Source organism: Tenrec ecaudatus, chromosome 1 (genome assembly GCF_050624435.1).
Source record: "Tenrec ecaudatus isolate mTenEca1 chromosome 1, mTenEca1.hap1, whole genome shotgun sequence".
Lineage (NCBI taxonomy): Eukaryota > Metazoa > Chordata > Mammalia > Afrosoricida > Tenrecidae > Tenrec > Tenrec ecaudatus.
Genome location: NC_134530.1, coordinates 67,735,030 through 67,750,190, shown reverse-complemented (window position 1 = coordinate 67,750,190; position 15,161 = coordinate 67,735,030). Strand labels below are relative to the sequence as shown.

General features: G+C 40.8%; 1 protein-coding gene across 1 annotated transcript; it reads right to left on the bottom strand.

The window, feature by feature from the left end:
• Positions 1-2,179: 2,179 nt before the first annotated feature.
• Positions 2,180-3,127, bottom strand: LOC142434894 (olfactory receptor 2A12-like). The gene has a single exon (XM_075539483.1). It carries the CDS (start codon positions 3,125-3,127, stop codon positions 2,180-2,182), a length of 948 nt encoding a protein of 315 aa, XP_075395598.1.
• Between the last annotated feature and the right edge of the window lie 12,034 nt (positions 3,128-15,161).

Below are 15,161 nucleotides of genomic sequence, written 5' to 3'. Positions count from 1 at the left end.
TGTTTTTGTTAGGAGTTTTTTAATGATTGGATCTATTTCTTTTTTTTTTCAAAGGGGAAATGATTTTTTTTTTAATTTTAACAATTTATTAGGGGCTCATACAATTCTTATCACAGTTCATACATATACATACATCAATTGTAGAAAGCACATCTGTACAGTCCCTGCCCTAATCATTTTTTTCTCCTCTTTTCTTTTTTTACATTTTATTAGGGACCCATACAACTCTTATCACCATCCATACATATACATACATCAATTGTATAAAGCACATCCATACATTCCCTGCCCCAATCATTCTCAAAGCATTTGCTCTCCACTTAAGCCCCTTGCATCAGGTCCCCTTTTTTTCCCCCCTCCCTCCCCTTTCCCCCCTCCCTCATGTGTCCTTGGTAATTTATACCTCGTTATTTTGTCATATCTTGCCCTATCAGGAGTCTCCCTTCCCCCCTTCTTTGCTGTCCCTCTCCCAGGGAAGAGGTCACATGTGGATCCTTGCAATCAGTTCCCCCCTTCCAACACACTCACCCTCCACTCTCCCAGCATCGTCCCTCACACCCTTGGTCCTGAAGGTATCATCCACCCTGGATTCCCTGTACCTCCAGCCCTCATATGCACCAGTGTACAGTCTCTGTCCTATCCAGGCCTGCAAGGTAGAATTCGGATCATGGTAGTTGGGGGGTATTTCTTTTTTCTTAAGGATCTGCTCAGGTTTTCTACTTCAGGTCACACAGCAAGTTAGCAAGGGTGGGATCAGAATCCAGATCACTGATATTAAGCCTCATATCCCTTTCTATGGCCCACTACATAGTACATCACAGTTGTCTCATAATCTCTATTGCTTACAAACACCAAGTCATCCCTTACTCACTGCCATCGGGTTGATTCTGACTCATAGTAATCCTATAGAACTGAGTAGAACTTCCCCTGTGGGTTTTTTGAGACTGTAAATCTTTATGGGTAGAAAGCCTCATCTTTCTCCCAATAAGTGACTGGCAGTATTGAACTGCTGACTTTGAGGTTAGCGAGACTAACCCACCACAATACCACGACACCTCCATGAACTGCAATGGTTCCACATTTCATGTGATTACTTTTCAGAGTTGACTGCAGATATTTGCTGTTTAAATGTCCCATTCTAACTGCATGTAGCACAGAAGCCTTTTAATGTTTTCTTTTACCATACGGTGTTAGTTACATCTCTGCCAAGTAGACACTCCTGGCTAGGGGTAAGTTCAGACCTGTCAATCATGTCCAGGTCTGATGCTGTACCCCTTGGGGGCTTGGTCTGCTCATAAGGAGGACCCTTTCTCCCTTTCATCTTCCTGCTTGTTGGCCCCCTGAGAACTGCCAAACTCCTGCCATGTTTCCACCTATCTTGACCCACACAACTCTGCAGTCACCAGCCTGTGGTCTTTTTATAGTCAGCATTATGTCATGTGGCTGCAGGGCTCTGAAGAAGGACATGTGGACTAGTATAGGACTTATAGACCTGAGTTGGACTGGGATGGATGCTTTCTTGATATATAATTATTTATTGATATAATGCACTTTTAATTCTAATTTGAGTGTCACTGAATTTGTTGTGTGGACAAACCAGCTTAACACACATACTACTCCACTTAAATTTATCATGTTGTATGTTGTTTGCATATACACCATTGTTTCCCGCTCCATTGCTATAAATTGAATTGTTAAGGTCTAATTTTCTGTTCTCAGTGTGGAGAGATTACAGATCCATCAGACGGGCCTACATGACTTGTTTCCCCAACAGGCTGAGAACAAAGGGATGCGTGTCACTAAGGGCAGAAGCTGAAGAGTCATAATTTATTTAACTTTATTTTCTTATCTGCTGTCACAAGAATGCATCAAGTCGGGCTCTTTCTTTGGCCTCAAACCAAGATTAAATAAGGTTTACAATCAACCTCCAACTGACTTGGAACAAGAATACATGGAACTGCTGTTGGAAGCCACTAAGATGATGAAGTTGCTTGTTATTACACCACAATGGAGGAAGTTGATCAAAATACCCATATTGCTTCCATGTTCTACAACGGTTCCATTGAACATATTGGAAAAGTGTATAATGTTCAAAGGTACAATGTTTGTTCAAAACATTGGATACTGTCATTTTCCTAAGCATTGAGCATTCTATCCAGGGCCCTGTGTCCATCCCAGTTCAATTGGCCCCCCTACCATGCCCCATCACTTTGATAAAAGCTTCCTTGATGTCCTTGTTCCTCAGACTGTAGACGACAGGATTGAGCAGCGCCGTGAAGACATTGTAGAAGAGAGCAATTTGCTTGTCACGTTCCGGGGAGTAGCTGGAGTCGGGCCTCAGGTAGATGTATATAGCCGGGGCATAGAAGAATGTGGCCACAGTTAGGTGGGAAGCACAGGTGGAGAAGGCCTTGCAACGACCCCTGGTGGATTTGATCTTGAGAATGGCCTGGACAATACGGATATAAGAGGCCAGAATAAGGCAGCTTGGGGTGACATTCACAAACACACTAATGACCAGGTCCACCATCTCAATGAGGTGGGTATCCATGCAAGCCAAGCTCCGTACCGAGGGACCTTCACAGAAGTAGTGGTTGACAATGTTGGGCCCACAGTAGGGCAGCCTCATTGTGAGGAAAGTATGAATTAGAGAGAAGAAGAAACCACAGACACAGGTCCCAGCTGCCAGCCGTGTGCACATTCCCCAGCTGAGGATAACAGTGTAGCGCAATGGGTAGCAAATGGCTACATATCGGTCATAGGCCATGACCACAAAGAAGATGCACTCAGTCAGAGCCAGAGCACCAAATACATACATTTGCAGCCAACAGCAAGTAAAAGAGATGGTCTGAGAGTGAGTGAGAAGGTGCACCAGCATCTGAGGCATGGTGCTGGTGACATAGCCCATGTCCAGTATGGAGAGAATACAGAGGAAGAAGTACATGGGAGTGTGGAGATGTGAGTCCAGGCAGATCAGTGTGATGATGAGCCCATTGCCCAGGATCGCACTCAGGTACAGGAGAAGGAAGGCAACAAAGAGGATCCTGTTGGAGATGGGGTCAGTGGAGAAGCCAAGCAGGATAAATTCAGAAACCCAGCTTTGGTTCTGCTCGGGAAGCATCCACATCATGAAGCCTACAAGAGAATTACATTCACATGAATGACACCCAGGTATGCCATCAGCTGTGGGGCTAGACAGGCTTGGATTTCAATCCTGACCCCACTACTCATGTGCGGTGTCATCTTGAGAAAATTATGTAAACTTTCTGATCCTCTATCTCATCATAATGTAAGGTGGGACTAATAATCTCAACTCTTGAGATTTTTATCAGAAGTAGGGGCAATGTAAACAATGTATCTAATACAATGCCTTGAAACAATGCATACCATGCGAAATGCTCATATTCATCCTCTCCTCTCCCAGTTGACAATAGTCACACAGTGTTTAGCAACAATACAGTTATACCATATCCAGGCCAGTCTGAAAACATCTAAGAAATTAAATCTTCTAATATTTGCCTGAAAATTCCTGAGCAAATGATTACATATCTCTCTACCTAACACAGATATTTCTAATGATCACATCTGTCTTTCCTCCTGAGTCTTCATAAGGCTGTAGAATATTTAACATGACACATTAGTTAACTATGTGATCTATGTAGCTTGTTTAGTCTGAGAATGATTTTTAAACTTTCCTTAATCTCATTAGTTATACTTCTTTGTCATAATTTATGTCTTAACCAGGGGATTTGGTACTACATTATTGAATGATAGTGGTTGTAATATTAAATGTAATCTACCTAGATTTTCTATTATTTTTATTCTTATTGATTTAAACTAAATAGACTTTATCTACAGAATGTTTTTATTCCTTATTTTCAGAAAATTTTAATGAAAATAATCAGCAAAATTTGTTAAAGTCAGTTTTATATGTTGCTATGAATCAGAGCTAATTCAGTGTCACCAAATAACAATGAAGATATCTGGGTAATTTCCCTTCTCTATTAATGTCATGAATTTCACCAGTACATTTTACTAAAATTAAACCATCTTTGCTCTAAAGAAAAATATTAAAATATGGAAGATTTCACCTATTTTCCCAAAACCTAAAAACCAAATTCACTGATATTTGAGATGTCATAGTGGCTACATGTTGGCTGATACTTGAAAGATCATCATTTCAAAACCACCAGCTGCCCTACAGGAGAAAGACAAGGCTTTCTACTCTCATTAAGAGTTACAGTCGTGGACATCCGGGAAGATGGCGATGGAGTAACACATACCAGAGGAACTCCCTAGAAATCAGTGAAGGATAGTTACTAAAAGGGAAATTCCACACTGCCGGGTTGCAGGAGGAGCATCATAAAGATAAGTAGACACAGATCCACTAGGTTTTGAGGGGTTGGGAGCTTTTGATGTACCACAGTCAAGGCTGGGTAGTGTTTGATCTTAGCCCCACCACTGTCTCAGCTGAACCCTGGATCATTTGGAGGCAGGGCAGGGGCTTTATCTCAACACAGCCATAGCTTGCTGCAGCCTCAGGGAAGGGATTAAATCTCTCCAGCCACACGGTCAGGGATCGGGGCTCAGCTATATTATTACTTTTGTTTCCCTCTCTTTTCTCTGTCCCCCCACAGTCTCAGCGGATTGTTTTGTTTTGTTTTTTGCTTTCCTTTTCTCTCACACACCACTGCCGACCTCCAGACCACTCAACTTAACCTAGGTCTGGGGTGTTAAACTGTTGACCTACAGGACATATACATCCCCAAGGTAATTTTTTGTGGCTCACAATGCTCTGAAATAAAATGTAGGGAATTGTGTATGCAGTTTGCCTTGATCTCCCCTAAACGCTATTTTCTCCATAACAATTTTTTTCTATTTTAATTTTATTTCAGAGCATTGTGGGTCACAAAAAATTACCTGAGGGTGCGCATGCGGCCCACAGGTTTCCAGATTGACACCCCAGGCCTAGAGCATTTATGCCTGCCCTCCACCCAGCTGGGAGGGCTCCACCCTCTGCAGCATAACCTGAGGCTGGGGAAAGCCCACAGACCTTCCACCAAGAAATATCCTGCCTTACTTCTTCTGGGGAAATTCCGCCTGCCTGCACTTTGCAGTGCTTAATATTTGGCTGAGGAAATCCCGCCCATGTTCTTCTGGGGAAATGTTGCCTGCGTGCCTAGGGGACATCGTCTCCATCCCCTGTGCTCCCATGCAACTGAGGAAACTTCCTCCAACTTGCCTTGGTTCTTCACACAACCTAAGGCAGCTCTACCAACACTCACCAACATTCCATGCTGCTGTGGAAACCGCTGCCCAACCTCTGAGGCGGTCTACATGACCAGGACAATTCCAACCACTATTTGCTTTGCTTTACCCAAAGCGGGCAACCCAGAAGCCTTCTGTGGCACTACTGTTGCAGCAGGCACCCCCGCACACCCTCTGTAGTGCCTCAAGCTGCTGTGGACCACACCATCACATCTTCTTGTGAGATCACCCAGTACAGTACCATCCTCCTGGGTCCACAACAACCCAACCAGCATTCCCTGAGGGACCATCCAACTTGCCCTCCAAATAACAGAATACTGGTTGATTGGGAAAGAGTGAAGCCACAGGAGGATAAAGGGCTAGGCCAATTCCAGAGTGAAACTAGCTACAGGCAGTTTGAAGAAGCATTCTAACGAGTCCACCAGAGAGAGTCAGTGCTCTTTGGCTCCCTGAAAAATGGCACCTGGTTTCTCTAACACAATGCAATGCAAACAGCAATCAGCCCCAACAACCTCAATGAAACAAAACAGGAAAAACAAAAGGCAATGGCAGCAGATGTCCTGAACCTAATGACGTGCACAGAAGAAGAAGACATTGATCTGCAACAGAAAGAAATTTTCAGAATGCTGCTTGGAGTCATACAGGATATGAGGGAAGCAATACAGGAAAAGGATGAAATAATAGAGGAGATAAAGTCCATACACCAAGGGAAATACAAGCGCTTAGGGATGAGATAACAAAACCAGTAGCAGACTCATGGACTTCTCCAATCAACTGGAGGAGGCAGAGAACTGCACCAGTGACCTAGAGGACAACCAAGCAGACTTTAACAAATATGAACAAAAATCTAATAAGATCATCAGAGATGCTGAAGAAAAACTAAGAGCAATGTCTGATGCTATGAAGAGCAACAACAGCCGAATAATTGGATTACCAGAGGAAGACACGAGAAAGATGTCATCTGCAGCAATAGTGAGATAACTCTGGGAGGAAAACTTTCCCAGCTTAATGAATGAAAATCAGGTGACCATTCAGGAGGTTGAAAGAACACCAGCTAGACTGCATCCCAAGAAGACACCAAGGCACATAATAGTTAAACTATCCAACTTTGAGGAAAAGGAGAAAATCATGAGAACAGCTAGGGATAAACAAGCAATCACATATATAGGTTCCCAAATAAGAATATGCTCAGACCTAGCAGTGGACACTATGAAAAGGGGAGAAAGTGAAGTAACATATTTCAAAACTTGAAGGAAAATACGTAAACCCAAGAATACTCTACACAGCCAAATTATCTTTCAAGATAGATGGAGAAGTAAGAGTCTTCCAAGACAAGGAAAAACTAAAAGAATTGTTAAGAGAAATCCAGCCCTACAAAAGATCCTTGCAGACCCAGTATGGGCAGAAGAACCACACTCACCAAGCATGAATAAGAGACCACCACATAGAACAACACTACCCAGAGGGAAACAAAGAGAAGACATCTCCCAAGATAGCATTGGCTTAAGGATAGAAAGATTTCAAGAATGAACCATACACACACGCACAACACACTGATAAGAAAGGGAGATAGGAAAACAACCAACACAAACGTTATAAGATGACATCACAGAGTGCAAAGATGGGAGAAAATAACCCTGAGTATTAATGGACTGAACTCAGGCATTAAAAGACTAAGGCTGGCAGACTGTCTTTGAAAACACAACCCATCAATCTGCTGTCTACAGGAGAAACATCTCAAGACTACAGACAAAAATAGACCAACTCAAAGGCTGGAGAAAGGCATACCAAGCAAACAGCAATTAAAAAAAAAAGCAGGTTTTGCAATCCTAATCTCAGATAAAATTGACCTCAAAGTGCAAACCACAGAAATAGATAAGGAGGGACACTATATAATGCTCAAGGGAACAGTAGACATAGAACAACCAAGTAATTTAAACATATATTCCCCAAATGAAAGACCTGCTGAATATGTCAACCAAATGCTCCCAAAGATGAAAAAAGAAACCACAGCCTCAACAATTACACTGCTCTCTGAGAAATAGAGATCACAGAAAAAGAAACTCAACAAGGAGGCTAGAGATATAAACACTACAGTTAGACAATTTGACCTGATATTTACAGAGATTTTCATCCAAATACAAGAGAGTTCACATTCTTTTCAAGCCCACATGGCACATATTTGAAGATACACCATTTGCGGGGTCATACAGTGAATCTATATAAATGTAAGCACATTGATATCATACAGAGCTCTCTCTCTGATCACTGTGCCATACAGCTGAAAATCCACAAAAGGGTGATGAAGAAAACAAGAGCAAACAATTGGAGGATGAATAACAATTGCAAAAGGAATGTGCACTGGGCCAGATCAGAATTGAAATTTGGCAATTTCTAGAAGCCAAAGAGAATGAGACCAAGATGTACCCAAACTTATGGGACATAGCAAAGTCAGTTATCAGAGGAAGTTTCATAGCAATACGTGCACGTCCAAGAAAGGAAGAGACTCATGATTGAGATTCTGGCACAAAATTTACAACAACTAGAGCAGAGTCAGTAGGACAATCCTACTAATAGCAAAAGAAAAGAAATAATAAAAATCAGGGCTGAGATTCAAGAGAGGGAAAATAAGAAAACTATAGAAAAAATTAATGCTGCTAAAAGTTGGTTATTTGAAAGGATAAACACAATCGACAAGCTGCTGGTAAACCTAACCAAAGAAAGGAAGGAAAAAATTTTAATAGCAAGGATTAGGGATGAAAGAGGGATATTACAACAGAAAGTAATGAAATCAAAAGGATAATTACACAGTACTATGAAGGACTATATTTCAATGAATTCAACAACTTGGAAACATGGACAAATTCTTGGAAAAACAATACCTCCCTAGACAATCTCCGATGGATGTCAAGAATCTCAACAGAGCCATAGCAATAGAAAAAATAGACAAGCTTATCAAAGGATTACCAACAAGAATATCCCCTGGACCCAGATCCTTTGCAGGAGAATTCTACCAAGCATTCAGGGAAGAACTGATACCAATTCTACACAAACTCTTCTAGAATATTGAAAAAGACAGCAAACACCCAAACTCCTTTTATGAAGCTAATATAACTCTGATACTGAAACTTGTCAGGGATCCCACAAGAATCGAGAAATACAGATCAATATCCTTAATGAACATCGATGCAAAAATCCTTAACAAACTATGGGCCAATAGAATACAAAAGTATATAAAACAAATAATTCACCATGACCAAGTGGGATTCATACCAGGGATGCAGAGATGATTCAACATACGAAGAACCATTAATATCAATCAGCACACTGACATGAAAAATATAAGAGCCACATGATAATATCGATAGGTGCAGAAACAGCATTTGACAACATCCAAAACTAATTCCTGTTTAAGACACTCAAGAAGATAGGAATGGAAGGAAACTTCCTCAAGAAAATACAAGCTATATCATGGTAGTCAATAGAGAAAAGATGAACTTAAAAAGGGGACCAGACAAGGAGACCCCTTGTCCCCACTCTTATTTAACATTGTACTAGAAGCTTCAGCTAACAGCATAAGACTAAGAAAAGACATCAAAGGTATTTGCCTGGGGAAGGGGGAGGTGAAACTATCATTATTTGCAGATGATATGATTTTATATATGGATAATTCCAAAAACTCCACAAGGGGAATGCCGGAAGCAACAGAGGAGTATGGCAGAGTGGTAGGATACAAGAACATCAAACAGAAGTCTACTGGACTGTTGTACACATCGAATAAGACCACAGAAGAGGAGAAAAAAAGCTGTCACCCACCACAATAGCCAAGCACAAATTGAAATATCTAGAGATATATCTGACTAAAAGAACAAAAGATTTGTGTGAGGAAAACTACAGAACACTATTACAAGAAAACAAGAGTGATGTCAACAAATGGAAGACTACCCCATGCTCATGAATTGGAAGACTCAATATAGTAGAGATGTCTGTTCTGCCCATGGCACTATAGAAGATTAATGCAATACCCTCATCTTTCTTCAAAGAAATGGAACTTCATACAGAGAGGGACGAAGGCCAGAATTATCAGAGAACTCCTCCAGAAGAAGGACAGAGTGGGAGGGCTTGCTTTACCTGAATTTAGCACATACTATACAGTCACAGTGGTGAAAATCACATGGTATTGGTATAATGACAGATACTCAGACCAATGGAAAAGAACTGAAAGCCCAGAAATAAAACCATCAGCATACAGACAACTGACATTTGATAAGGGTCCCCAAAATATCAAATGTGAAGCAGATGACTCTTCAACAAGTGTTGCTGGAAAAACTGGATATCTACCTGCAGAAAAATGAAACAAGACTCTTATCTCACTCCATTCACAAGAATAAACTCAAGGTGGATCACAGACCTTGAAGATAAATCCCAAATTATTAAGGTCATCAATGAAGGAATTGGGACTATCCTGAGAATTTTGGTGCAGGGAATACACAGGCTATCAGAAATAGGAAAAGACATGAATCCAGATGAGTCACAAATTGACAAGTGGGATATACTGAAGATAAAACACTGTGTACTCAAAAGAATTCACCAAGAGAGTAATAAAAGAGCCCATGGACTGGGAAAATATCTTTAACAATGACACATTAGACAGAGGCCTTAATACAAAAATCTACAATACTCTGCTAGGTTCCAAAAAGAAAAAAAACCAAATTGCTCACAAAGGACCTGAACAGAAGTTTCACAAGGGCAGAAATCTGAGTGGCCAATAAACATATGAGAAAATGTTTCTGATCATTAGCCATAAGAGAATGCAAATTAAAAAAAAATGAGATACCACCTAACACCCTCATTGATAGCCCAATTTAAAAAAAAAACAGAAAGCAACAAGGGTTGGAGGGGCTGTGGTGAGCTATGAGCTCTCATATACTGCTGATGGACCAGTAGGTTTATGCAGTTATTATGGAAATCTATTTGGCAATATCTAAAACAGATGGATATTCAGCTACCATATGACCCAATAATCCCCTACTGGGCATATACCCAGAAGAGGCAAGAGACAAACCATGGCCAGACATCTGTGCTCCAATGTTCATCGCAGCATAGTTCACAATTGCAAGGAGTTGGAAACGAGCCAAAATTCCATCAACTGACGAATGGATTAAGAAACTGTGGTACATACATACACTGGAGTACTACACATCGCTAAAAAGCAGTAAGGAACGCATGAAGCACATAGCAGCATGAGCAGAAGTGGAGGAAATGATGCCTAAGAGAAGTAAGCCAAGCACAAAAGGACAAGTACAACATGAGTCTGCTGAGGTAACTTTTTTTTTTTAAATGCAAAGGGGGCTTAGGGAAAAAACTACTGCATACAAACATTTCTGGGGTGAAGTCCAGGTAGTATGGCAGGGGCCAGATCAAATCCAGGGATACATATAGCAGCCAACTAAAAAGTAGGGGGAAAAAAGACCAAAAAAAGGAAAAGAAATGGGTAGCAGGAGAACAGGGCACTAACCCACCCAAGGGAAGGGAATTGTTTATATAGAGGAACTAGACTTCAACCCAGTGCTCCAAGAAGTGCAACATGCCGGCATGAACTAGTAGAGAGGTCTGAGGGCCGCCCGCATTCCCAACAGTCAATATCCCCCAGAAGAATTTACTTTAGAGGACAGTACTGAAGCTACAGTTCCGGGAGAGGGACATGTCTGATCAGAGCACACAGGAGAAAATGAAGGGAGAGGAAGAGAGAGTGGAGCACATCCTGGCCTACCAAGTCTTGAGGACAATATCTCTGTTCAGAGCAGTCAATGCACAGAGAGGACAACATGGCCCGACCCACTGGGACATAGCATCCCTCACTGACCCATAGCCCAGCAGGGGACGACACTGGACACACAGTGTGGGAATTGCGCCCATTCTGACCCCATTACACCAATGAAAACACTCAGGGCATACAAAAGAACATTAAGGGGAACAGAACAAGGAAGTCCTGAGGGAGTACCAAAAATAGACTTTGGGGCAAGGGTGTGGCACTCCATCAGACTTGACCGGAAAACACTCCTAAAGGTCAACAAACAGACTCTCAACTATTTACAGGCTTTTTTTTTTTTTTTGCCATTGTTCCTTTTATTTTTTTGGTTGTTTTGTTTTGTTGCTTTGTTTTGTTCTCTTATTTTTGTGCATATTATCTCTGCAGGGCTATCTAGATAAACTAGACTTGATAAACAATCCAGAGGGTAAAACAATGGGTTTGATGGTTTCAGGGGGACATTGGAGAAGGGGTGTTGGGGGAAAGGAAGTGGTGTCAACAAACCGAGAGAAAAGGGTGCAATGAGTGATCCAAAGTCAGAGGCGAGCAGGGTGTACGAGGCCCCATAGGGCTTGATCAAGGGCAATGTAACTGAGAGAAGTTACTGAAACCCAAATGAAGCCTGAGCATTATAGTGGGACAAGAAGAAAGTAAAGGGAAATAGAGGAAAGAACTAGGAGGCAAAGGACATTTATAGAAGTCTAAGTACAGTTATGTACATATGTAAATATATTTATTTATGATGATGGGAAAATAGATCTACATGCATATATTTATAGGTTTAGTGGTAAGGTAGCAGATGGCCATTGGGACTCCACTCAAAATCTCCCTCAATGCAATAACACTTTGCTCTATGGAATTGGCATTCCATGATGCTCACCTTCCCGACATAATTGCTGAAGACTGATGGGTGCAGAAGCAAATGTGGTGAAGAAATCTGATGGTGCCTGGCTATCGATGGATGTGGCATTGGGGACTTAAAGACTTGAAGGTGGACAAGCGATCATCTAGCTCAGGAGCAACAAGACACACATGGAAGAAGCACACCAACCTGTGTGATCACAAGGTGTTGAATGGATCAGGTATCAGGCACCAAAGAACAAAAAATCATATCATTGTGTGCTCACCTTCCTGATACAATCACTGAAGACAAATGGGTGTGATCATGAGGTGTCAAAGGAATCAGGTATCAGGCATCAGGGAACAAAATAATCAAATCATTGTGAATGAGGGGGAGTGCAGATTGGGAACCCAACGCCCATCTGTGGGCAACTGGACATCCCATTACAGAAGGGTTGCAAGGAGAAGTTGAGCCAGTATGGTCCAGTGTAGCAACAATGAAACTTACAACTTTCCTCTAGTTTTTAATGCTTCCTCCCCCCACTATCATGATCCCAATTCCACCTTACAAATTTGGCTAGACCAGAGGATGTACAATGGTACAGATAGGAACTTGAAACAAAGGGAGTCCGGGACAGATGAACCCCTCAGGACCAGTGATGAGAGTGGCAATACTGGGATTGTGGAGGGAAGGTGGGATAGAAAGGGTGAACCGGTTACAATGATCTACATATAACCTCCTCCCTGTGGGATGGACAAAAGAAAAGTGGGTGAAGGGACACATTGGATAGAGTAAGACATGACAAAATAATATTAATTTATAAATTAGCAAGGGTTCATGAGTAAGGGGTTGGTGGGGAGGTGGGGGAAAATGAGCTGATACCAAGGGCTCAAGTAGAAAGCAAATGTTTTGAGAATGATGAGTGCAACAAATGTACAAATGTGCTTGACACAATGGATATATATAGGGATTGTGATAAGAGTTGTATGAGCCCCCAATAAAATGATTTTTTTAAAAAAGAGTTCATCATGGGAACTCACAGGGGAAGTTCTGCCCTGTCTTATAGGGTAGCACCAAAAATTAGAGTTCATTTTCAAAAAATCAAATAGAAGTTCTAGAACTAAAAACAGGCTGCAATGAAGAATTCATCAGCTGATTTCAATAGAAAATTAGACATGGCAGAAGATTAGTTAACTATAAAAACTAGTGAGTGGAAAATCTCCAAAATCAACATGAGAGGAAAATGAAGTCTATTAAAAAATAATAAAACTTAGAATACATATACGGTAAAATAAAAAATTATAATAGATGTACAATTTGAGTCTCAGAAAAATAGAAATAGAGCAGAAGCATTACTTAAAAAATTTGTGAAAAACTCTCCCCAAACTTATTAATGAAATCAAGTAACAAATATAATACATTATGAAAACGTCAAACTAAATGGAACTAATCACCAAACTAAGTTGTAGTAAATCTTTTGATAAATGACCTGCAGCAAAACGTTTTTAATGTTTTCCATAATGAAGTTCACAGACGATGTTTTTAAAGAAGTAATGGAAGACAGAGACAGCTGAATGCATCTTTAAGATGTTGATTTTTTTTTACCAATTTAAGTCTAGAAATTTAAAAAGTACTTTAAAGTAAAGATGTAAGTATTTTAGACACTGGAAAACTTATTAATAGCAGCATAATATTGTTGATATTCTGAAAATCTTGAGAAACAATGAGCAATGTCAGATATAGTGCTGGAAGATTAGCCGCTTAGACCAGAAGGTGCGCAAAATATGACCGAGGAAGAGTTGCCTTCAAAAGTAGCACCTGTTGTAGTGATCGGGATGGAGTAAAGGCTCTGGGACTCTCATTTGCTGATGGGCTGATGGGGCATGGCGCAAAAGGAGAACTAACAGCTGCCACCATCGATTAATGATCAGAACATCAAATGTATCAATTACTAATCTAAAAAATGGAAGTCATAAAAATGAGGTTTAACACTTAAAGATGAATATTCATGGAATCAGTGAGCCGAAATGGGATGGTATCGGCTGTTTCAAAGAAGATAATCACGTGAATAACTCCGCCAGGAGTGATGATTCCAAAGGAATGGCATGGCGTCCATCGACAAAAAGGATATTTCAAGATCTATCTTGGAATACAATGCTGTCTGTGATAGGATAATGTCTATCTGCACACAAAAATCCAGGCAATACAACTGTCAGACCAAAATCTTATAGAGCATGTACAAGTCAGGAACAATTTACAAAAGAGAATATTCCTCTTGACTTGTCATAAAGGAACTATATTAATCAAAACTACTCCAAGAGAGCAATTCCAATCTATCATTTTGTCAAAATTAAAGCAATAGAAAATCAATTTGCCTTCTACCACAGTAAAACAAATTCAGACAATCATCATCAATGGACACTGTGCCAGCTGTCAGCTTATTGTCTCCCAACGCTGACATTTCCCCCCTTTTTTGCTCTGCTTTCTGCCGGTCGTCAGCACGGTCAGCAGATGGAATCAACTGTTGGTCCACAGGAGAATGAGGAGGCTTTCTACTCCTGGAAAGGTGTGTGACCTTGGAGCCTGCAGCGACAGTGCTACACTGTGCATAGGGTGGCTGAGAGTCAGGCTCGGCTTCATGGCAGTGAGCTTTCTTTTTAACAGGAATGGGGTTTTTTTGTTTTTGTTATTGGGTTTGTTTTTTTTAGTTTTATTGACATGTGACTTGTGTAACATATCATTAAATAGTTTAAATATATTAAAAGAGCTCTGTATTCATCACCACAATCAATTTTTGAACATTGTTTTCATTCTTGTATCCATTATTATTATTAGCTCCCCACTGCTTCCCAAACACACTTGCCGTGTCTTCAGAAAGCATTAAACTAGTTCCTATCTCTATTGGCTTACTATCCTGAATTCCATGTAAAGAGAAGCACTCAGAAAGACGGCAACAGCAAAACCCAGAAAATCCTCAATCCTAAAGGAAGCAGAAAATCATAAAAAGAAGAACAAAGTAAAAATTAGTCAAAGAGGGAAACAAATGGTACGATGTTGGATGTTAACCTAACTGTGTTTGCATTGGTTCATTTCTAATGCACTGTGTCTGAAGACAAGACTGTTCACATCTTTGATCAAAGAGCAAAGGAATTCAATGGAGGCCTAATCCATGTAGAGTTTTGGTAATTGGATTTGGGGTTTTCACGGTCATCCATAACCTTCTGCAAATGGGGTGCTGAG